The 26089-nt window shown below is 40.3% G+C and overlaps 1 protein-coding gene across 1 annotated transcript in view; it reads right to left on the minus strand.

Moving 5' to 3' along the window:
- Nucleotides 1-547: 547 nt before the first annotated feature.
- The window catches only part of SLC25A33 (solute carrier family 25 member 33), a 32148-nt gene continuing 6606 nt past the window's right edge, over nt 548-26089 (minus strand). Inside the window, exons 2-7 of the mRNA XM_063436612.1 lie at nt 12747-12929; nt 11641-11718; nt 6183-6283; nt 3227-3293; nt 1737-2020; nt 548-1065 (exon numbers count right to left, since the gene is read on the minus strand). Of these exons, the coding sequence (XP_063292682.1) occupies nt 863-1065; nt 1737-2020; nt 3227-3293; nt 6183-6283; nt 11641-11718; nt 12747-12929 (916 nt within the window). The 3' untranslated portion in view covers nt 548-862. The remainder of the gene's footprint in view (nt 1066-1736; nt 2021-3226; nt 3294-6182; nt 6284-11640; nt 11719-12746; nt 12930-26089) is intronic.

Raw genomic sequence — 26089 nt, forward strand, 5'->3', positions numbered from 1 at the left:
AAAGTTTATGGCAAATCAATGCCTAGTCACAAGCTGGCAGAAATCTACTCTATTTAAACCCTTTACTATTTGTGCATTAATGTTAAACAATTTGCTTGCTTTACACACGTCAAAGTGAATGTACATTACCAGTTCAGTTTTGCCAATAAAATTTGTGGGAGTTGGCAATGTTCGTGTGTGCGTGTGCAAGGTTGCTCCAACATTAAACTATAACCCCACTTACGAGTTCACGTTTTCTATTCCTGAATAGTCTTCCATCAACTACCACTTACCTTACGTACATGGGCTGATCAAGAATATTTGAAGCTGAGAACAATGGGATGTTTCTTTCGTTTACACACGACTGCCTACATACTATAGGGCACATGGGATAATCAACAGGTAGACTCCCAGCATGCAATTGCAAAGCATTAAAAGGGAGCTGTAGTTCAGTAAGAGGGGGGAGCAGGGATCAGTTGTAAAGTCCTAAAGATGCATTCATTGACGATTACAAGATCATTCGATTACATTTTGGTGAAGAAGAAAAAAAAGTCAAAGTCAAAACACATTTGAGGTGAATGTTTCACACTCTTTATAGATATAAATTAGATAAAACCTGGGTGGGACACCCTACCAACTCAGGCAGGTGAACATTAAATATAAATGATTTCATTAAACAGCAGCTCCAGCGAGAATCATGAATCTGCAACTTCAAAGTAACAAAATATACAAATTAACTACGAACGTTAATGATAATTTAATCCTTCCAGAAAGAAGATCCAAAAGGCCAACGATGTCAGCTAGGTGAGAAAGCCTTATTTACAGGCTATGGCCTTCTCCAAGTCTGCAATTTGGTCATTGTCCTTCGAGTGTTCCTGGCCAGTTACTTGGGCATGTCACGAAGCAGATAGACTAGGAGTTCATACGTAGATAGCACAATGGCAGTGTTGGGAATCTGTCGAATGAGTTGAGCCAAGAGTCCTCTATAAAAAGCCGAGTAACCTTCTTCTCGTGCTACCAAACGTGCAGTCTGACAAAATGTCTTGTATTTAGTGCCTTCTTCTCGCAAACGGGTTCGGATGACCTCTGTAAGATGGAAATACATACACATTCAGACCAGTTATGCAAAGCATATCAATGTGATTTAAAAAAAAAAAAATTGATTATTGGGGGTCTGGGCCACAATATAAAAAGGAAATTGCATAAATTGGTCTAGATCAGCAGTGCTCAAAGCAATGTACAAGGAACAACAACTACTCAACCTTTTATGGGGCTGAAAATGTCATTTAGAAAAAGAGCAAAGTATCTGACTCAAACTGATTGCTAAACATATTCACTAAAATGAAAATTCAAGTGAATTTTAAATGTAAGGCCAGAGTGGCTGAAATGGAAGCAATGACCTAGAAAATGTTTTAATTGACTTTAAATTACTACTTTATTAAACCGGGTCAGTGTCATTTAAAGAAACATTCCTGGGAGAGTTCTTTCTATACACCAAGAGAAAAGAGAGACAGGACAATCGGGAGGTATGGGATTTAGATTTAGTTATTTGTATATTTTATTTAAGCAAATCACATTGTTGACTTATATTCCGTCAATTATTTAAAAAGGTGGTCTTAGTATTTAGTAAAGAATATTTTTTTTTTTACAGGGAAAAGCCCCCTTTTTCTTTTTTTTTTTTTAAAGTTTATTTTTTACAGTCTATTGGTTAAGATAATAAACTGCAGAGCTAGAACTCGTGTAACAGCTATACACACCATGTGGATAAGCAATACAGGATGCGCAGCCTTTGGAAAACGCAGCAGCGAACATTAAACCCAGGAAGTTGGCATATTTTTTCTCTCCTGATGCAACTTTAGACGTTGTCAAATGGATCTCATGCAGGTGTTTCTTTAAACCTTCATATATTACAAAGCATATGATGGTCTCAGATATCCCAGCGTAGGAGGCGGTAAGACCTCTGTAAAAACCACGCACTCCTTCAGTCTGGTACACGTAACGTGCGCACTGAACAGCATTCATTTGCTTTGAATCTCTGACCCTATTAAAGTAAAATAAAATAAAGAGAGAACATCAATAAGGGATGACAGTTATTTATGCAATTATCTCAGATCAAACATGCACAGATTAATACTTAATTTGTCTAGATATATATATATATATATATATATATATATATATATATATATACACATAAGTTACTTCTAGCAAGTAGTAAACATTTGTAGCTTGTTTTCTAAGAATTTAAATGAAAATAATTTTTTGATTCATTTGTTCTTACACTCAGTTTATGGCTATGGAGCACATGAACGATTATAATTTTAATATTTTACTTAATCAGCATCCTAAACTGGGATGCCAAGTCCAATAACCCTAGAAATAAAACGTACATCCACCCAGTCTTCCTTTCGATACTTGCCAGCAGTCCCACACCTCACTGGACAGTAAAAAAATAAAATAAAAATGGGAGATCTGATCTCACAGATATTTAATGTCAAGTCCCACATCTGAAAAAAGTACAGTTTTCAATTGCTTGTTTAAACTTGCTCATGTCTCGGGGTACAGAAGGAGAAACTCAATATGTATAAAAAGGATGAGGAAAGCAGGATACAAGAGATTCGTGTTCATGTTACAAAATATGTGAGTTGGCTACTATTACACACGTCCAGGACGTATCCAAAAATAGGTCCAATTTATCAGCCAATGCCCAGCACCCCAGATTATAAATACAGGGTTGTGGAATAATTGTCAACTTGCACATAACAAATGTAAAAAAAATAGATATAATATATATATATGCTATTTAATGGAAATAAAGATTAGCAGCATTATGACGTGTTTGTATTATTTTTGAATACATACAATGAAAAAACATTTCAGTGAACCTCCTGAGTCACCCTTGCACTGTGCGGACAGACAGACACTTTGCTTTGGTGAGAGAAACCATCTGCAGTTTAAGAGGTCAGTCACCTGCATGGGTTATGGTTTGATAAGCTGCGATTCTGACCTGAGTGGATTTAAAGAGGTCTGTCTTCAAGGAGCAAGATGTATGTATGGATTATTAAACATCACACACAGTCCTTATAAGACATGCAATCATTTATTTATTTTTTAAAATGTAACCCTTGCTTTAAAATCAAGAAAAGAGAATAAATACACCCTGAACAGTTTTGAACACAAAGAACTATAATGATCCTTAGATCCCACTTAAGACATGAAATCTAGTCTGGCCGTGGGTAGTACTTGCCTTTTTTCAAGCTGCATTCGGGTTTTCACCATCCATATTGGGTTCATCATGGTATTTGTCACAAATGCTGTGAGAGGACATGACAGGAACGGTCAGGTATAAACAACATTTTAAGCAGTATAGTAATGGACAAAACAAGCCAATACCATACAAACTAAATGAGCAAATCTGTGCTTTAAGGGTTCATTTAATGAGTTTCTCTTTGAAGAGCATCCCCCTCTCCCCCCCCCCCCCCCAAAAAAGCCACCACACTAATATATATACACACACACACATATATATATATATCCATCCCTTAGATTAATAATTAAAAAGGAGCATAAAGACTTCAGCTTCACGTTCATCAATAGCTCGGTTGCCCTTTTATCACAACAGATTAGCTACACTGTCACATTTCTAAACTAATGTTAACCATGTACTGGGCATGGGACTGTGTGGGATCTAAGGGAATACTCTGACAAAAAGATATGCAAGAATGGGGAACATTAGATTCAATTTCAAAGGACCACAGAAACGGTCCTTTGTCTGCCTAAGTGAACACGAAATGACTGAAGCGAGTAATTTGCTAAATGAGAACATGTTCTGCAGATGTTTGTAACTAGACTGTAATGTGTTTGGTTTGACACTAGGTGTCGCTCTGCAATCACAGTATATTGGGCTGCAGTTACACAACCTGATCTGCATACTCCGCGTCATGGCTTTCCTTCCAGCTCTGTATCCCCCACCCCCACCAATACTGTCTAACGCATTCCGCTGCAGTCCAGCACTTTCCATCTGTGTCACTACATCCCTGCAATGCTACTTGATACGTCGTATATATTTACTCCCAATATACGTAAATACGTCTCCAATTCTGCTTTGTTGCCACTTTGCTACCTTCAATAAATAAAACTTAAATATATCACAATAACCCTTTTAATCCAGTGGTTTTTCACCAGATCAGGAGCATTCCATTGGCCAGGAGTTTATATGGCTATATTGTGTGATGGACATTGTGTCTTGACTTTTTCTCTCCCAGAACATTTTTTTCCTTGAGAGATTCTTTCAGCCTCCAAACATATATTTCTCTTTACAGTAGTGAACACATTAAACCAGCACTGGCCAAAACTAGCAGAAGTGGTGACCTGATCCAATCACAATGCTTCCCCATAGGATTGGGTGAGATTGACAAAGAGGCAGATCAGGAGCAGAGCCAGCATGATTCAAACACAGCCCTGGCCAATCAGCATCTCCTCATAGAGATGAATTGAATCAATGAATCTCTATGAGGAAAGTTCAGTGTCTGCATGCAGAGGGAGGAGACACTGAATGTTTGGATGCATTTTAGGCAGCCATGACCCAGGAAGGATCTCTAACAGCCATCTGAGGAGTGGCCAGTGACGTTATCACTAGGCTGTAATGTAAAGACTGCATTTTCTCTGACAAGACAGTGTTTACAGCAAAAAGCCTGAAGGTAATGATTCTACTCACCAGAAGTTGTTCTGGTGACTATAGTGTCCCTTTAAGACAGGCAAAGCATCAAGGGAATTGTAGTTCTGTACCTGGGGACCACGTTTTTGGCTGCCCCAGGATTTACAGAGGTTTATTCATTAAACGGGAAATAGTGGAGACTTCACATTTTAGATCAAATAGCTCAACTGGAATTGCTTTATTAAAATTACACATTTTTTAGTTTAGCTGTTGTGATAAACAAAAAAAACAAAAACACTTGCCGTTCTCCACAATTCCACATTTAATGAATAAACTGTCCACTGCAGAATGTTATGCTAATAATATCTTGTCACAAGGTAATCCCTTTGCTTTGTATAACCATTGCAATGTGGTTTGGAGAGCAGATTAACCCCTTAAGGACACAACTTCTGGAATAAAAGGGAATCATGACGGAATATTTCCGTCATGTGTCTTTAAGGGATTAAATACACTTAAAATACTGAGCAGTGAATTGTAGAAACTTGCAAATTTCAATTTTATAATTGTGTAAATAATAGACATCTGATTACATAGTAATAGAGACAGAGTCCAAGATCAGCCTTTTACACTTCACTTTCTGAGGATGACCCAAAAGAAGAAGAAATGCATAATTTAGAGGGATTTCCAGTTATGTTAGAAAATGGGATGGATAATCCTTTTTGACTCTAAAAACTACAATCCAATTTCTCATTGGATAAACAAGCTGTTACCCTACCGATTTTTTTTTTTTTTTTTTAAATCAGTTTGGCCTCTGCACATACATATTTATGTTAACTCACTATTTATTGAATAAACCTTTTAGAAATAGGGGCACTATAGAAATAGGTCTACAAACATGTATTCCCAACGCCAAGTGTTCTGCAACTTATATAGATATCCAGCCACCCCCGCGAGGGTTAATAAAAATAAACAAAATGTTTTTTACTCACCTTGCAGACCTTGCCATAATTGGTCTCTGTGTTGCTGGTCCACCTTCTTGGCTAAGATTATCAATTGTTTTGATCTCAGCCAATCCAATGCTTCGTGCTTGGGAGGTTCGCGTGTATGCGCACCAGAGACCAGAGATGCCCTGTATGCAAAGTGTGGAGACCCTGAAACCTTTTCAGGGCCTCATCCAGGAAGTCACTTGAACTTAGGCAGCCATGTAAACATGGCCTTTTCTCTGGAAAAGGCAGCATTTACACTGTTGAAGGCTATACCCTGATCCACTACAATTTAACCATAGAGCAAGGTAACCCAAATGTCATCTAAAAGTCTAATGGGAAATGGTTTAAGAAAAAAAAAAAAAATGGTCAAAATGAAGGGGTGGGGATAGGGATAAATAAAAACAAAGAACACTACACTATATTCATTATTTTCCCTTATTTGGATATTTTAGCTCAAAATGTGCAATTCTCTGGTCAACTCCCCATTTAGTGAATAAACCACAGTTCTGTATCACACAATGTTTGCATTCACAGTAATGTTATCAGAAGTATTGCATCACCTGCAGAGCCGGCAGCACACATGTGCACCACATTACTGTTCGGAACAAAGATGGCATTGAACTGCTCCTTGGCTTTGGAATACGATGCGAAGTAGATAGCCCTGATGAAAGAGATGATTTGAAATACACAATATAGACAATATACACCGATGACAGACATGCTGGGGCAATAAGCTGCTCTGTGTGTCAAGACTTGATGCATTTTCTCTTAGCTTCCAGTCTAAAAAAGTTGAGCCTTTGTTATATTTAGAAAATACTATCGTTTGAAAACCTTTTTATTGCAATTTCTTGATAAATCATAGAGCAATAGATACAGTATTCCTTTCAGGGTAATTCACTAAACGGAGGCCAAAATAGTTAATCCCCAAATCTTTCCTTTTTTTTATGATCAACTATTTCTGCAACAAATGTTAAACCAGTCATTGAATTACCGACTGCTTCTGATTTAGCTAATAATACAGTTTGTATGGATTTGTCAAATAAAAACCCACATTGTGTAGATACGGTAAGCGGTTAGGGTAATTCGAGGCAGAACGTTTTTAACGCTTTTTTTTTTTTTTAAATCCAGCTCAGCTATTTTATTCTAAAATGTGCAATGCTTTTCTAGTCAGTTCTCCAAACTTTTCCAGTATTGTTGGTGTTCCTGTGAATTACAAGTAAATAAAACAAATGACATTTTTCACTAAAATGATAATTTATCAGGAATTTAGAGAGTTTAAAATTTAAAGCCAAAATATCAAAACTGGAAACGGACATTGACTTTGAATTGCCAACAATGTTCACGTTACTGATTAACCTTGAAGGTTTAAAACACAGATGTCCAGTGTACACTCCTCACTGAGTAAACAAGCTCCTTGTCCTCTGGTCAGAATGGTAGATTTATTATGAAAATATTTATACTCAATCAGGAAATTGTTGCATGAATTAATTACACTCCGTGACCTACATTTCCCATTAACCAGCACAGTCTGCCTCCACGATAAATTTATTAATACAAAAATCATTCACCCTACGTATGATTTGCACAACAGATACAATATTATAATTATATTGTAATATTAGAAGAATTATGAATACAATGTTGCTAAAAATATTTTGTTAATAAAATGTGTCACTGCATTTAAGAGATTTTTTTTATTTGAAAATAAATGGCAAATATCTAACATTTTATAAGCAGACTATATGTTCAGTACAACTGCATAAAACCGAAAAAGTAGTAACTTTGATCTCCAGCTTAGAAGCTTGTATTCACCAAGGTCCTTCAACTTGTATATGGCTTTTTCATGATATGCCTTATCTTGATCACAGATAGGTGTACAAAAGGCATCTAGATTTGTTACTTTCTTTAAGCCATATTTAGTATATTTGTATAAAATATTGGTGCTGCAACAAAGACTTCTGCAAAGTTCTTTCCTGTGTATATACTGTAAAACCAGGAGGTCTACCGCATACCAGCCACAAATAAGGTGCTTAACTGGACAGGAGGCCGGCTAGACCTTGGTTAACAGTAGAACAAAACAGGATGGTCCAGGCACTCAAAAGTGTGTAAATAGGCAGAATAATGGAGAACAGAGCAATGTTTTGAGCTTAACCAAGATCTTGGCCAGGTCGAAACGTTGCAGCAGTGTGCTCAAAAAATTTGCCCATTTACGCACCTTGAGTGCCAGGACCATCCTGTTTTTTTACAGTGTAGAAACATAGAATGTGACGGCGGATAAGACCCATTCGGCCCATCTAGTCTGCCCAATTTTCTAAATACTTTCATTAGTCCCTGGCCTTTTCTTAAAAACGCAAATTCCACACAGTAGGCCAACTTTTTTGTTGAGAGAGACCAATAAAACTTAACTTCGAAGACGCTGGAATTTATTCTATAAAACAGTGAATTGTAGCGTACTGATAATCTAACTGCAAAATTTTAGGACAAATTAGCCAATTTAGAAAACTTCCATCTCAACTATTCAGCTATTTTAGTCTAGTTTCGCAACTCAGTCCTACCTTCCAATCTCCCACATTTTATTGTTTAGTGAATACCCCATTAAACTGAGGAAATATGGCTCAGATTGCAAGAGATAAGTGTAGTAAGATTATATGTGATAAGCACAAGGTCTTCCTATAGATAAAACATAGAAAACAACATGTTCTCTTGTTGTGGTAGTTTTTCTTCCTTTAAATATAGTCTCCTCCTTTACTGTGTTGATTCCCTTTATGTATTTAAATGTTTTTATCATATCTCCCCTGTCTCGTCTTTCCACCAAGCTATACATGTTAAGATCCTTTAACCTTTCCTGGTAAGTTTTATCCTGCAATCCATGAACCAGTTTAGTAGCCATTCTCTGAACGCTCTCTAAGGTATCAATATCCTTCTGAAGATAGGGTCTCCAGTACTGTGTACAATACTACAAGTGAGGTCTCACCAGTGTTCTGTACAATGGCATGAGCACTTCCCTCTTTCTACTGCTAATACCTCTCCCTATACAACCAAGCATTCTGCTAGCATTTCCTGCTGCTCTGTTACATTGTCTGCCTACCTTCAAGTCATCAGAAATAATCACCCCTAAATCCCTTTCCTCAGATGTTGAGGTTAGGACTCTACCAAATATTCTGTACTCTGCCCTTGGGTTTTTACGTCCAAGATGCATTATCTTGCACTTATCCACATTAAATGTCAGCTGCCACAACTGTGACCATTTTTCTAGTTTACCTAAATCATTTGCCATTTGGCTTATCCCTCCTGGAATATCAACCCTGTTACATATCTTAGTATCATCAGCAAAAAGACACACCTTACCATCAAGACCTTCTGCAATATCACTAATAAAAATATTACAGAGAATGGGTCCAAGTACAGATCCCTGAGGTACCCCACTGGTGACAAGCCCAAGCTTCGAATATACGCCATTGACTACAACCCTCTGTTGCCTGTCACTCAGCCACTGCCTTACCCATTCAACAATATTGGAATCCAAACTTAAATATTGCAGTTTATTGATAAGCCTTCTATGTGCAACAGTGTCAAAAGCCTTACTGAAATCTAGGTAAGCAATGTCTACTGCACCACCCTGATCTATAATTTGTTACCCAATCAAAAAAATCAATAAGATTAGTTTGGCATGATCTCCCTGAAGTAAACCCACGTTGTCTCTGATGTTGAAATCCATGTGTTTTTAGATGTTCAACAATCCTATCCTTTAACATGGTTTCCATCACTTTCCCCACTACTGAAGTAAGGCTTACTGGCCTATAGTTACCAGACTCCTCCCTATTACCTTTCTTGTGAATGGGCACAACATTCGCTAACTTCCAATCTTCTGGGATTACTCCTGTTATCAATGATTGGTTAAATAAATCTGTTAATGGTTTTGCTAGTACACCACTGAGCTCTTTTAATAGCTTTGGGTGTATTCCATCAGGTCCCATTGACTTATTTGTCTTTACTTTTGAAATAGAACCTCTTCCTCTGTAAACTCACATGGAACAAATTACTCATTTGTCATTTTTCCTAACTGTATATAGGCATTTGCAAACATTCACCAGAACAAGTGAAGAAAGAAAAAATAAATAACCACAGAAGAAATACACTGATCAGCCACAACATTAAAACCACCTGTTTTATATCATGTAGGTCCCCCTTGTGCTGCCGTAACGGCCGGATGTGTTGAGGCATGGACTCAATTTTCCAGCTGAAAGAGGCCACGGTCATCAGTTAACACCATTCCCAGGAAGGGGTGTCTGTGGTCTGCAACCATCTCTCAGTATGTGGTACGTGTCAAAGTCACACCCACATGAATGTCAGGACACAAGGTTTCCCAGCAGAACATTATCCAAAGCATAACACTGCCTTTGCCAGCCTGCCTTCCTATAGTGCAGGGGTAGGCAACCTACGGCACTAGTGCCATGCACGGCACTCGAGGTGTCTTTGCACGGCACTCAAGGCTGCTAGAGCCAAACAGGCTCTGGCCTATCAGGAGTCCCAGTGAAACTTCAGATATCTGGTAATACGAAAATGTGGTGAAGGACAATCCACAATTTATACATTGCGGCACGCAGAGGAAGTGATCTCAGATCACTTCATTCCAGCACTTGTGAATAGGAATCCACACTATAGTAGAGCAGCCCGCAGCTGTTTTTGCAGCTCCTGTCCTTGACCTGTACCTGGCCAGCCTGGCCCCCACTGGAACCCAGGGAAGCCACCCACACTGCTAGATATACACAGAAATGCAGAATAACCCTCCCCTCAAACAACTAATTCGAACAGCCCAAACACAACACACAATCCGCACAAACTCAACACCACTGACAATCCACATACATGTACACAACCCCACATGCAGCCTCTCCCATGCAATACCCCAAACAGCCCATACACACATACACACACTACCAAACACACAATGTGACATATCCATCCACACACACAATTCAACAAACAGCACCCATACACAGCCTACATTCATAGGTATTCTACACGATACCACAAACTACTCATGAACATATACAATATAACAGCTCATATACGCACAAAATCTAAAGCAACTGCAGTATAAGTAACACAAGCAGAATACAGCAACATCCACACCTCAATTTGAAAAAATAGGACCGGCACACTACGGGACATCAAAATCTTATTTCGGCACAGTGCTGCTAAAAGGTTGCCTACCCCTGCTATAGTGCATCCTGCCACCATTTCTTCTCCAGGTAAACAACGCATACGCACCCGGCCATACACTTGATCCATGTCACTATTAAAGGTGCTATTGGCTGTGGACAGGGATCGTCATGGACACTCTGACCAGTACGGGCTACACAGAAAACTGATGTACTGTGTGTTCTGCCACTTTCCATCACGGCCAGCATTACGTTTTTCAGCAATTTGAGCTACAGCATCTTTTCTGTGTAATTGGACCAAACGGGCTAGCCTTCACTCCCCACGTGCATCAATGAGCCTTAGGCACCAATTACCTTGATGCCGGTTTACCAGTTGTCCTTCCTTGCACCCCTTTTGGTAGGTACTAACCACTGCATCCCGGGAACACCCTACAAGACTTGCCGTTTTGGAGATGTTCTGACTCAGTCTAGCTATCACTATTTGACCCTTGTCAAGGTCACTCAAATCTTTTTTCTTGCCCATTTTTCCTGCTGCCAACACACAAAATTCAAGAACTGACTGTTTACCCCTTAACAGGTCCTATTTTATCAATATAATCAATGTTATCCACTTCACCGTCAGTGGTTTTTATGTTGTGGTTCATCCGTGTAAGTAGCAAAATCTCCAGTTTTATGAACTAGAGACACGTAGTTGTTATACACATGAACGGATCATTAAAATAACTGCATACATTTTGTGTGTGTTTAATATTTACATATTTATTTTACTTAAAATGAGACATCTATGAGCATGTTACTTTGAAAGCCTAAAGTTATGTTTACCGCTGCAACACAATACGATTACGCTACTTACCTGGAAGGTGCCACTCCAATTAAGTTAGGACCCAGCCCTCTGAAAAGAGATTTTGGTCCCTCCTTTTCAAGAATTGATCTGTAAAAGAAAAAAACAAGAATCTGAGAACTGTCAAAATGTAAACAAAAATCAATGCTTTTCCAAAACCATAGGAGAGCACTTTGTTCAATGTGAAACGGATTATTCCTGCTGGCCTGCTTTATTTTAGTTTTGGAACTCAAAATAAATATAAAAAGACGTTTAGAATTTAATATGTTTCCCCCCTCTGGTGTCTCTTGCTGAAGATTAGTTCTATATCGCGTAATTTGTTAAGTACTATTTTAACATTTTAGGGTGAAACTTTTCATAAGATGCAATTGCCTTTACTCATTGTATCCTTACTTGGTCTATAAGGTTTAACTCTATCTTCCATCAACATACCAGTACTTTATCATACTGCTCATAATACAAAACTGGCTCTTTATTATCTTTAAGACAGCAGATGACAAACTGAATAATCTTTGCCATAAAGCAGCTAGCACGGCATTGTTTGGTAACCTACAATGGTTAACTCTGGGTCTGTAGTTATAACAAATATATTTCATGTTTATTTGGCAGTAACCTAACCACACTGCTTGCAATCAGTACGGAATGTAATGGAACCATCCAGATAAATGGCTACATTAAGCCCTTGCTCATGAATTGCGATAAATATGTCTCACTGTACTTTCTCAAACACTATACAAACAGAAACTGATCATGTTTAATGGTTCCACGGATACAATCACAACGCACATTTTACAGTTTTTTTAGAGAGAGATAGGACTCCTAAACTGCAATCACAAGTTACATAGATTGTTTTTGTAATTCTGTGGGATTTATCCACCGAACAGTGCAGATTTAACATGCGGATTCCAAGTTTCAGCCCAAGATGGCCAAGCTGGAGAAGGTTTAAGCCCCCCCCAAAAATTGTCTCGTTTGTGGTTTTAAAAACTCTTAGCTGCTCCGGTCTCCAATGCCCGTGCTCTGCCTGTGTGAAAAGCAGCATGCGCGCATGTTCTTAACAACAACAACAACAAAAAATTCATGTCCAACCTTATTCGTTCCATTAAGAAGCTTCTACTCACTTGAGAACCTGAAGAGCACTTGGCGATACAGAAGCAGCAGGTCTGACAACTCCACCTCCAGTGATGGTTCCCAGCTGTACCTGGGGGTAGTAAACCGAATGAAGAGCAATTCCGGAGGACTGCAACCGTGTCTTGATCACTTCCAGGGGGCATGTCACAATGGCTCCCACCGTACCAGCACACCTGCAGAGAGGAAAATAAAAAAAAATCCAGTTCATCTCATATCCAAGACCAGATCAGTCTTAGAAAAGTCAAAACGATTCAAAGAGTCATTGCCAAAATCTGGAATCACTACAAAAAGTACACTTAGAGGAACGTTTACAGAGTCGAGTGTCTGGGCCACATCTGCCTGTGAGGACAGCACATGGTTTTACAAGTTGCACAGTTTTATGCTTTAGGTGGCACAGGGCATAAAAGACAATGCCACAGCCTCAAATTGGGTAGAAAACCTCCAGTTTAAAACCAAATCTGGTGAAAGCAGGAAAAGCTATACAGCAATTCACCTAAAAGCAGTGCAATGCACCTATATGGCAAAAGCACCAAGTTCTTTGGGATTTTAGTTTGTTGTCGACTTGAATAAAAATAAGAGGCGGCTCATTCTCAATAGGTTATGCGAGTTAATCAGCTACAACACTTAACAACAAACATTTAAAAAACAAAACCCAACCACCACACAGGTACAGGAACCTGACTCTTAACATGAAATCAGTTAAGGCTGAGCTGAATTGTCTATTTATAGTAGTAATTTTCTTAGGAACAGTAAACACTGTCAATAGGTCATGAGAGCGATTAAAACTTAACAAAAACACCAAACGAGGATGAAGTTATTATGATCCAAGGACAAAGGCAATAAAATGACTTGGACAAAGTCGTAGATAACACAGTTTAAAGATTGTTATGAGAAATAACCTGGGAAAAGAGGAAGGCGTGTAGGAATACGGATGACAAAGTGACCATTCTAGAGAACTAGAACGAGAATAATCGGAGCCAATTTTCTGTTAATTCACCAACATCAGTACTGGAAAACTACTATACTGGGAAAACTTTCTATCCAATTCAATGAGATGAAATGGTGCCCCTTTAATTCTCATTTCAAGCCCAAATGAGACTTTACATTTCTCTGAAAATTACAGTAAAAAGTAATTACATACTATCTAGCATTTACGATTTACAGCTCTTAGAAGCCAGAGATTTAACAAGTTTGGCAGCTTTGGTTTTTCTGGGAGGAAAGAGCACATGATCGATATATTTTCACACGCCAACTCATCCTAGAACCAGCTCTACTTCTGCAAAAAGATAATGGAATTGACTGAATACATTAACAACGGAACTGAAAAAAATGCTGTATATTTCTGCAAGAATATGATCACATTCCACCCTATATGTATGTGATTGCTATCTCCACCACACTGGTCTACAGAAATACACAGAGACACAAGAGTCTATCCTTAGACTACATCTCCCAAAATAAAATAAAATGGGTGGAAAAGCATAGGAGTTGCAGCGGAAAATCAAATCATTTACCAGATAGTCTAGACTAAAACAAAACCTAGTAAGAAACTACTACCGTAAGTTTTTCTCAAAACACACGGTCTACTCACAAATAAAGCATTATTACGGTATTTGCCCTTCAGTGAACTGGTTTCAATCATTAACCTGCTCAAACATTTACAGACACTTAGAGAACCTAAAAACACACACAACAGCAGCATGAGAGGCTTACCAATACTATATGAGTTAGACACACAAAACAACAATAAAAATATAAAATGTTATGCTTCGTTGTACTCTTTCTAAAAGGATTCTGAAATTGTAAAGGTCACATTGTCTGCACGGACATTACAACACCACTGGCAAAACGGTCACATTTATACATTAAACCTGTAAATATATTAAAACAGTCACTGTACTAATACAAGGGAATAACAGCGGTCATTGAAAAGTTAGGCGGGATGTCTTTGTAGATCACACAACGCAATCAACATATTGTGCTGCCAAACAACTACAAAAATGTCTGCCGTCATTACCGTGACATAGCACTGTACGAGATGAGGCACACCATTACAGGTGAAATTTGGGCAATTGTTTTACCATCACCATGAATAGACTTTAAACCTCTACAACCACAGATATTATATAAATCAGACAAGCTGCCCCTGTGGCAGGAGGAAACCTCTTTCTCGGCCATGGGTCCCAGCAGGAGGAAACCCCTTTGCCTCTTACTTGTTTAGGGTCCCTGAATTTTCCTACCTCTAGCATTCGCAAAGCATGGTAGCAAAGCACTGGAGAGCTCGAAGATGAAAGGATTATAAAAAAAAAAGGCATGTAGCGCTTTTACCAGACACAATAAACAGAACTTTGTATTTAAAAACATACGCCATGCAGTACGTGGTTCATCTTTCTATGGTGTTGTACCATGGCGTGCCAGCACCCTTGATAGAGGCTTGAAGTCTTGAATGCAGGCATCCCTGTGATTGCATTGAGAAGACGTTCATATAAATACACAATTGCTTACAGAGACGATGTCCTTGGCTGAGAGGATAGAGTCAGAAAAGGTTGCAGGGCAACATGAGGAAAAAGGTCTCTGAGTACAGAGACAGTATGTGCAATGGTCTAGTAAGGTGTGTAGGACACTGGTTATTTGTTTTGGTCATAGTCCTTCCAAGAAAAGACAGCGACTTCCATCCACTTGACCCAGGTCAGCTGCCAACCATTTCTGTTTATAGATACAAAATGTACTTTGGGTTTTCAGGAAATTTAACACAACACACTTGGGTTAGCTATTGAAGGAATTTCTTGACAAAATGAAGAGGAACTTGGTCAAAAGCCATAACTGAAAAAAAAATAATAAGTAAATAAATAAATAAAACACTTTTAAACAAGTACTGAAATGTTCCCATTTCATGGATCTACAGAGAGCTGCAAAATGAAAGTCTCCACTATGCAGAATGAAATCTGTAGGAAACCATCTCGTCATTGCGAGGCCACCCATCACCAACACGTTATTTGGGAAGTTGGCAATGGAAAGTTGCTTAGGGCTCCTTGAAAACTTTTTTTTTCTGTCCCGATCTGTGTCATGTGCAAAACAGCAGGTTTTAGAGGAAATAACGAGGGGGTCATATGGGATTTAGGTTGCTCTTGAAGATATGTACATTTCTAAATACAGAGTAGAATAAGTAAACAGAGTTGATTATTCTAAGCTTTGCTCAGGGTCACTGCATCCTAAACGTTGTTCTAACTTCTGCTGATTTCTCTATCAAACCCGGCTTTTCCCGTGTGTGGGAAAAACAGTATTGGCAATATTCCAGCATTCATTTCCTCTTACAGTCATAGACCTACTAAATGTTTGCTGAGGAGAAGATTGGATATCATTGCAGTCATAACAACCATGCCCACTGTCTGGGGGCAAGATTAGGTAGAATTACTTATATTTTCCTAAGCTATAGTCTCGAAATACATAAGTATAATTGTGGTTCCAATAATCTTATGAAAACAAGGTTGTGTATACCTCTATACGTTCTAGAGTAACCTGGAAGAGGCCACTCAATACTGATCCAGTGTTCAAAAATAAAAAATGATCAAGTACATGGTTATCAAAAGGGATGTACGTGTGCGTGTTTTACAACGTGTTAAAGTTAGGTGTACAATAGGAAAAGGCAAGAATGCAGGGGCAACCAAGGTTGTGAATCAGTACTTTGAGTTTTATGTGATTTTTTTTTTTTTATAAATTCTTTATTTATTGCAAGGCAAGGCACCAAAAAGCATAACAGTAGTGAAATACAATACAAATGTACATCAATATAAGGGCATGTCGTAATGATATGGTACTTAAATAAGCAAGTAGTCGAAGGAACGGTCAGCTGCAGGAAAGTCCACCATACATCATGTTACAATAGTGAGTGCCTTTAATTCCGTGGTGTCTTGCCGAGATTTTTTATTTTTTTTGTTTCATATATATTCTTCGTTGTACATTTGACAAAGTTCACATGGACATGAATGTTGCACAAAAGATACTGTGTGGGCTTATGCAAGAGCCAAAGTGTAAAAGAAAAAACATTGTGATACAGAGAGGCATATATTAGTAGAGTAGTTATCTAGTGTTGCAGCGTTATGTTTTCGTAAGGGGTTCTGTCCAGACAAATTTCTAAACATTTTGAGCGAACAAAAAACAACAGTAAGTATGAACAAGCTTATATGTACAGTCATATTTCCTTGTTGCGGCACAAGGAACAGTAAATAAAACGTAAAGGGTGTTAGGGGAGAGTTTTATGTGATTTTGATGCAGCGTACGAACAAAATGGTCTCTCTGCATATAAACAAGACTTGGATTGAATTAGAAACCTTTCTCACGCTTTCTTTATACAGATTCTGGGTTCACATCATCCTTAGCTACAGTGCAAAAATCTCAGAAAGTAAAGTGCAGTTTGCCAGGCCCCCCTCGAAGCTTTCACAATAGCAGATAGCATGTTTAGGGTATCACAAAAGATCACTTGGCAGAAATCGGACAGTTTCAACATATTTCTTGTCTTCCATTGGCAGGCAGATTGATCAGGAAAGATAACTCTGTTAAAAGGGTTACTCGCTAAACTGATAAAATATTTTTATTACAGTGTTTTTAAGCTTAACTCTATAAAACGTTTTAGAATAATACAATCTAAAATCCAGTTTACAAGCACCAATCTTTAAAGCTACTTTCTTCACCCAAAAGATATCCAGTGACCGCGGAACCAGTGCTTCTTAAAGAAATACTCTGAGCACCAAAACAACTTTAGCTTAATTAAACAGTTTTGCTGTAGAGATCACCCCCCTCCTACATGTTGCTGCTCAATTCTACGCTATTTAGGAGTTAAATCAAAGTTACTTCGATGTATACAGCCCTAAGCCACACCTCCCCAGCTGTGACTCTCACAGCCTCCATGAAGAAGAAGAAAAAAAAAATAATAATGATGGTTTCAGATCTTACTTTAGAAGTTTTTATCTCCTGGTCTGTTAATTGAACATTAAAGGATCACTATGGTGTCAGGAAAACTAAGCGGTTTTCCTGACACTATAGTGCCCTGAGGGTGCCCCTACGCTCAGGGTCCCCCTCCCGCTGGGCAGAAGGGGTTAAAACCCTTTCAGCAGCTTACCCTTTTCCAGCGCTGGGCTCCCTCGGCGCTGGTGACCTCTCCTCCCCCGACGTCAGCTGAGCCGAATGAGCATGCGCGGCAAGTGCATTCAAGTGCCGCGCGTGCATTCAAGCCGTCAATAGGAAAGCATTTTTCAATGCTTTCCTATGAATGCTCTGAGTGCTGGAGACATAATAGGCCTCCAGCGTCACAGATGCGCCTCTAGTGGCTGTCCGGAAGACAGCCACTAGAGGCTGGCTTAAAGCGGCACTGTCATGCCGAACTTACCTTTCCTCAATCTCTTCCTCTTCTCCCCCTCTCTCGGGATCTGTTCTTCTTTTCTTCCTGTCTTCTTTAGTTTTCTTTAAAATCATAAGACAAAGTAGGGACTCTTTGCCTTATGGAGGATTCCTCTGCTTGACCAGCTCAGACCAGCGGAGGAGCAAAGTGTGCTTCATTTCCGCTGGTCAGAGCAATTTTCCCATGATCCCTAGCTTTCCTCCCTGTTCCCACAATGCTTCCTGTCAGTATTGCCGAACGTCCTGTCACTTAGACAGAACGCCGGCAAAACTGCCGAATTGCATCCTAACAGAATGAGCACAGTTTCTCCATTGGTGTTAGGGTGCAATTCGGTACTTTGATCGTATCGGAATTTCATTCTAATGAATGAAACTCCGATCCTATTCATTGCTGTGGCTGCATCTTGCAGCCGCTTAGTAGATAACTCCCTAATTCCCACGGTATCAGGGAGCTATCTACTAAAAGGCTGAAAGACCTAAATTGGTCTTTCAGCCAACTTTACTAATACTAAGTAAAGATTACTTAGTATTAGTAAATAATATGCCCCTACTCGCTATACCGCGAGTAGGGGCATGTCTAGTAAGCAGTGAGCTAATACACACCCCCCACCCCCGGATTATTATTTGGCCTTTTGGGGGGCTGAAGAAAGAAGAATTTAGAAAAAAGAAGACGTCAAATGGTAAGTTTAATTTTTATTTTTACAGGTTAGTTATTTTATTCCCCCCTCACTATTTTTAGGGTGAGGGGGGTAGGTAGGGGATAGAATGTTTTGGGTGGGGGGGGGGGTGACTAGGGGCTTGGGACCCCTAGTCACCTTGATGGGGGGGGAGGGGGTTCATTTAGGGCCCCCACCCGCCGCGCAGGGGTGGGGGCCAATAGGTCCCCCCCCATATTGTTTTATTAGGGCCCCCACCCACCGCTCAGGGGTGGGGGCCAGGGGGGGAGGACAGTAGGTCCCCCACCGCGCAGGGGTGGGGGCCGGGGGGGAGGACAGTAGCTCCCTCCCCCTTATTGTTTTATTAGGGCCCCCACCCACCGCGCAGGGGTGGGGGCCGGGGGGGGGGGAGGACAATAGGTCCCCCCCCTTATTGTTTTATTAGGGCCCCCACCCACCGCGCAGGGGTTGGGGCCAGGGGGGAGGACAGTAGGTCCCCCCCCCTTATTGTTTTATCATGGCCCCAACCCACCGCTCAGGGGTGGGGGCCGGGGGGGAGGACAGTAGGTCCCTCCCCCTTATTACCATTTTTTTTTTACAGTGAGCAGCCACAGGCTGCTCACTGTTTAGTGGACATGCCCCTACTCGCGGTATAGCGAGTAGGGGCATTGGGGAGATTTTAATCTCCCTTGTGCTATTATGGGGGTCATATTGACCCCCATAGAGTGAGGGGGGGACCTGGGGGGGCTTATGAAGTGGTGGGAGCACTGCTCCCTGCCGCTTCTATAGTTACATATTACAAGGAGGGATCTTGCAATCTTCTACATATTACAAGGAGGGATCTTGCAATCCTCCTTGTAATAAACTGAACGAACAAACGAACACTGATACTCAGTGATACTCGGTGTTAGTTTGTTTGTCTAATGTTTCTATTCATTCGTCTGTCTGATGAATGAATGAATAGGTGAAATTCCCGTTCGCATGTCCAGGTGTTTCACTGGGCATGTGCGGGAATCTCACAGTCTGTGTAGTGTGGGTAGATGACGTGTCCCACAGGGACTTCACCTACCCACACAAAGATGGCGGCGCCCTGAATAAAGATCGGGCAGAAAATAAAGAATTAAAAATAGGTAATGTGGGGGGCTTAGGGACATTTGGGGGTGACTAGGGGGTCGATTGCATGTAGTGGAGGCGGGAGGGGGGTTAAAAAAAACAAAAAACGGGATTCGGCATGACGGTGCCGCTTTAACCCCAAATGTAAATATAGCAGTTTCTCTGAAACTGCTATGTTTGCATCTGAAGGGTTAAAACCTGAGGGACATTGCACCCAGACCACTTCATTGAGCTGAAGTGGTCTGGGTGACTATAGTGTCCCTTTAAATAACACACGGTTCCTGCAGGCTTTAAACAGAACATGATAGAAAAAATTCTAAATTAGACATACTGTGTAATAAAAGATTTGTAAAGGGTTACTCAAACACTTCAAACTTCCATGCTGCCCAAGCAGCTCTAAATAAATGACTCAGATGTGTAACCAGGTAGCGTAAAATTACAGTATCTATAAAATGAATGGTGTACACATTATTATAAGCTCAGTAACGTCTCAGAAGCAGAATAATTATCCAATATCATCTATTTTATGGGACCATGTCGTCATTTTCTTTGATGGACACTGCAGTGTATGACTGTAGGCATGAGCAGAAAAACCACATGCTGTGGGCTTATTTCTAAACTGAAGAAAACATATATATTTCTTGAGCCTGTGCTAGTAGCAGCTTTCCCTGGATTATCTAGAAAAGCTGGTACAAGTCAGCAAAAAGGAAGGGAGGGAGTCCGTAAAAAGTGGGGAAGGCAACAAGACAGATCAGCGTACATAAATGGGATGGGGTGTGGGGGGACAGGGAGCAAAAGACACAAGAAACCAAGGAGGAAAGGACAAACCCATGAATACAACCTCTAAAATTAGTTCTTAAAGGAACACTAAAAGGTGTTAGAAAAAACATTTGCATTACTAATGCTATAGCGCCCTACTTACCATTTAGGGGACTGCGTGCAAAGAATTGGGGAGGCTAGTGTGCATGTGTGGGAAAAAAAAAAAAACCCCCGCAATGCGTCAAAGAGATGGTGTGTCTGAGACTGATGGAAATAGTCGAGTTTTACTCCACTATTTTGTGGAAGCGTCTCTAGTGGCTCAGTATCAGCTGTCCTTCAGAACAGCAAGAGATAGTGGTCTGGGTTCCTATAGTTTTCCTGTTAAAAAAAAAAAAAAAACTGAAAAAGGCACACTATAGGGTCAGGAAAACAACAATGTATACCTGATCCAATAGTGTTAAACAAAAAAATTAAATAAAATAATAATTACATGTAGCCTTCCCCAGGCCCTCCAAATATAACAACATCTTACCTTCATTCTAATCTGCTGGTGCTGGCTCTGCCCCTGACCTGCATCCTTGGCTGACATCAGAAGGGATCTCAGCCACTCACAATGCTTGGATTGGCCAAGATTGTCAATTCTGATGATCTCAGCCAAGGAGACAGGCTGGGAGACGGAGCCAAATGCCACCCTGGCTAATCAGCATTAAATCAATGCATGAGGAAAGTTCAGAGTCTCCACACAAAGGGTGCCATCTGAAGAGTGGCCAGCACAGGTGTCCCTTTTCTCTGAAAAGACAGTGTTTACTGCAAAAAGATTGCAAGAACAGACTATACTCACCAGAACAACTACATTAAGCTGTTAGTTCTGATGACTATAGTGTCCCATTATTATTACTATTATTATTATTATTATTATTAATCAATAATAAAAAACAAGTTCTGTAAACAGGAGGCAAACAGACTAAGCATCTCTCTTACCCTCTACAGAATATCCACAGTCAGATTGTAATATGTTTAAAGGACCATTAAAGACATACGGACCACATCCTCTCCTCTCCTCTCCATGAAATGGAAAAAAAAAAAAAAAAAAAACACCCCAAAAAAATCCCATGATTACAAATGGAAGATGAGACTGCATGGACATTATCTACACCACTTAATTAAAGCTCAAATTGGTTTGGTGCTTAGAGTGTCTCTTGACTTGTGATACAATTATTAACTCCCATTGAAGAAAAAAAAAAAAAATAAATAAATAAATAAACACAGCTCACCTAGATTTACTAAAGCTAGGTTAGAATATGTTTTCGTTATTAGCAATTTTTTAGATTAATTTATGGAAAGACAATGAGGTAACAGGATAACTTGAAGCAGTGATTTTTGTAGTGCTGGTAACTTCCTTAGTTACACGATGCGTACACAGCACAACCCTTTAATATAAAAGCATTCTCTGGAACACTGCTTGCGTCAGACACGACTTTTGCATCAACAGCTATACTGGTCGGCTCATCCAGCGTGATAGGTTCTCAAACAAATATATGTAGCCAGGCTCAGTGCTAATTACCCATGCATGCTCAGCACAGCACAAAAGCACTGTGTGTGATGGCACAGAGATTCCCAGGAGCTGACAGAAGCCTTGGCTGCTAGATTGGGGGGGGGGGGGGGTTACTGAAAAGGCAATTCAATAATTGGTTCACTAGGATTGGATGAGATCTGAAATGTAGGTCATTAAACTTGAAGGACTGTTTTGCGGCCAACATTTCAATTATTAGATAAGTGGTAGAAGTAGCAGTTGTATTTAAAAAAAAGAAACAAAACAAAACAAAAAAAATATATATATATCTCTCTCTCTCTATCTCTATTTCTTGAAAATTATTCTTCAGAGAGGATATCCCTCCAATAGACATGGAACCTAAGACACAAACCCCCTTTCCAGTGATTAGACATGACATTTCCACTGAATATATCTCAGCAGGTAGAATGAAGTAATTTCAGATTATACGAATCAGGAAAAGGACGGAAAGCCATGGACAATGCTACTTGTTACCTGCACAAGATAAAATCCATGAGGAAAAACATCCATACAATGCACAGTAAAATTCTAGCGCAATTAAAAGATACAGATAACCAAAGACGGCCAGTCCATAGGCCTCGGTGGGGCCGTGGCTCCAGGTGGCACTTTCACAGAAGCAGTATTTTGACCTTGCTCCTGTCAAAGCACGTTCCTAGGCAGCTTATCATCCTTCCCCCAACTGGGCGCAGATAAAGAGAGCAGATGCCCCCTAAATTATTTCTGACCTCCCCACATGTCGCTATGCCCAATGGGTGATTTGCCTGGGCTCCAAATAGATTGAGGGGGCGCTCTCAGCAGCTTTACTGGCTGTCTGGAGCGCCTCCACATGACACATGCTGGCCGGGATGACCGTACCAGGAATATTCAGGCTCTGAGTGACCGACAGGAGGAAAGCAGGCAGTGCTATGCCTCCTGTCGGTCACGTCATGTAGTGTGGCCAAGAGGACCGCGCTGCAGTAGAGGGCCTTTATCCTCTAACCAGTCTGACAGGAAGTGCTCAGTGGGAGAACTGAACAGCTTCCTGTCAGTCTGGGTACTGAAAAAAATCGCTCGGCCACACTATATAAAGGGAAGTAAATAGGGGCACAATGGGGAAAGAAAGAATGGCACATAAAAGGGCCGAACGTAATGAATGTGGGCGTGGTTTGGTGGGCGGGGCAGCATTTCATCCTACGACCCAGCCAGCACAAGGTCTTGGGCCGGCCCTACAGAGAACACATACAATAATATGCACTCCTACGGAAACGGCAGAACCAGAATATTGATTCATTGAAAGCGGTTTAAAACAGATGCCTGTAAGATGTCCGTGACCTAGAGCAGGCATAGGCAACCTTTAGCACTTCAGATGTTTTGGACTACACCTTCCATAATGCCAGCATTATGGGTGTAAGAGCATTATGGGGGATGTAGTCCACAACATCCGGTGTGCCGAAGGTTGCCTATCTCTGACCTAGAGTATTTGCATAGAATCACCATTTGAGACCCTCCATTTTGACATTCTGGTCTGACATAATGGATTGATCGTGTCCTGTATTAAATATAATTTAAATCTGGTTCAGAAATAACAAAACAGTGATAGAACACCTAATCCGCTAAAACAGATAATAGCTCACAAAAAGAGCCCGTTATTACTTCCTTTTACTGTGCACATTGAATAAAAAAAAATAAAAACTGCACATGTAATTAGTGATACATGCATGATATCAAAAACAGCATACATCAATGCATCTAATGAAGCATTCTGGAAAAACATTCAACATCTGAAACATAATCTTTAAAAATAAAGGCAATGATACACGCCGGCACACCTGTCTAACCTCCAGCAGATAGGGATGTCGGCATACGTTCACCTCCCCAACCCTTATTACGTGCGCAATGAGCCATGAGCTGTATCCTATACATTTAAATAAACATGAAAGTGAGTATTATTAGCTTTAGGTCTCAATGTCACCTGTTCCTTTAACACTGCCCAGCCCAACATCACTTGTGGATTTTTAATGCTTGAAATGATACCTTCAGGGAGTGCTGCATTGGGATACTGCCGAGCACACCATGTGGCACACATGCCCACAGCTCTGCCAGATAGCAACATGGTGGATGAAAATAAACAAAGTACAGAAAGGCTGCTTCCCATCACATGACTCTGTAGACTGTGCACATCAGACTCTGTGACCTTTGAATGTGCTGAATATAGATCCAAAGGGCAGGAGGGTGTGATTTATTTTAATAACTTAGTCACACACTTGGCAGAGCCCGGGGAAATGACCTTATTAATAATATTGAAAAACCTCGCTCCTAATTCCTCAATCCACTTAGCAATGGATAATATATATTTCACTGGAACAAAATCAAGGTCAGGCTAAATTCTAATCACAGATTAAAACACAGTCAAATATTCAGGTGCACTACAATTCCCAATAGCCCTTCTGGTTGCCATTTCTTTGTCAATGCTCTGCAGCTCCTCTGCCAATTAATGACTGATTTAATCACAGTTTAATGACTGAACCCCAACCAAGCTGAAAGTTATTTGGATGAATACAGGGAGGCAGAATTACATAGAATGTGACGGCGGATAAGAACCATTCGGCCCATCTAGTCTGCCCAATTTTCTAAATACTTTCATTATTTCATACTGCCTCTCTTGGCAAAGTTATTACCTCTTTTGGAGTCCAATACCACCTGTACTCTGATGACACCCAGATATAGCTCTCTCCTCCCTGGACCTCTCCCCTGCCGTCCTGCAACAGGTCACTGATGGCCTTTCTTCCATCTCGGACTGGATGTCCTCCCGCTTTCTGAAACTCAATCTCTCTAAAACTGAGCTCCTTGTCTTTCCTCCCAATACTGTTCCTCCACTCTCACACTCCATTCAAGTTAGTGGTATCCACATCAGTCCATCCTTGCAGGCGCGCTGTCTTGGCGTCATACTTGATTCTTGCCTCACATCCAGTAGGTTACCAAATCCGTACATTCCATCTTAAAAACATAGCCGCATCCGTCCCTTTCTTACGCAAGATGGTACCAAGGAACTTGTCCATGCTCTAGTAATTTCCTGCATGGATTATTGTAACCCTCTCCTGATTGGTTTTCCCAAAAGCCGTATTGCCCCGCTACAGTCTGTAATGAATGCTGCCGCCAGACTTATTTTTATTCCTCTCTAGTCGGTCCTCTCGCACCTCATCCCTCTGTCAGTCATCACATTGGCTTCCTGTATCCTATAGGAGTCAATTCAAATTGCTAACCCAGTGGTTCCTAAACTTAAGTTCAAGGCGCCCTTAATATTTCATTATTTTTCCAAGGCACCCCAAGTCGAAATTTCTAGGTTGTATATCTGTACAGCGCTGCTGCATTTATTGGCGCTATAGTGTAATGTACAGTGTTGGTGTTTGATGGGGTGCTTGTATATAGTTATTGTGTTTTAATACAGGGGTGTGTTTGGAATATTTGTGTTTGATTGCAGGAGTGTGCTTGTATGTTGTGCTGGTGTTTGAATGCTTGGATGTATGCACATACATACACACAGATATTCATGCACATAAATACACCGACACATACACACAAATTCATATAGACAGCGACACATACACACATGCACCCTGACACACAAACATTGATACATGCCCACACCATAACACAATTACACACTGACATAACCACAAACAGAAATATAGATAAACACATACGGCCTACCGCCATCAGACTCCTCCCTAGTCTTCAATCGTTTAAGAAGTGCCTTAAAATCCATCTCTTTAGGAAAGCTTATGGCCTCCCAGAGTAACCTCTACCTCACATACCTGTCTCTTGCTCTCCCCTAAAGGGCAGCACTCTACTCTCT

Source organism: Pelobates fuscus, chromosome 11 (assembly GCF_036172605.1).
Source record: "Pelobates fuscus isolate aPelFus1 chromosome 11, aPelFus1.pri, whole genome shotgun sequence".
In the NCBI taxonomy this organism is placed as follows: Eukaryota; Metazoa; Chordata; class Amphibia; order Anura; family Pelobatidae; genus Pelobates; species Pelobates fuscus.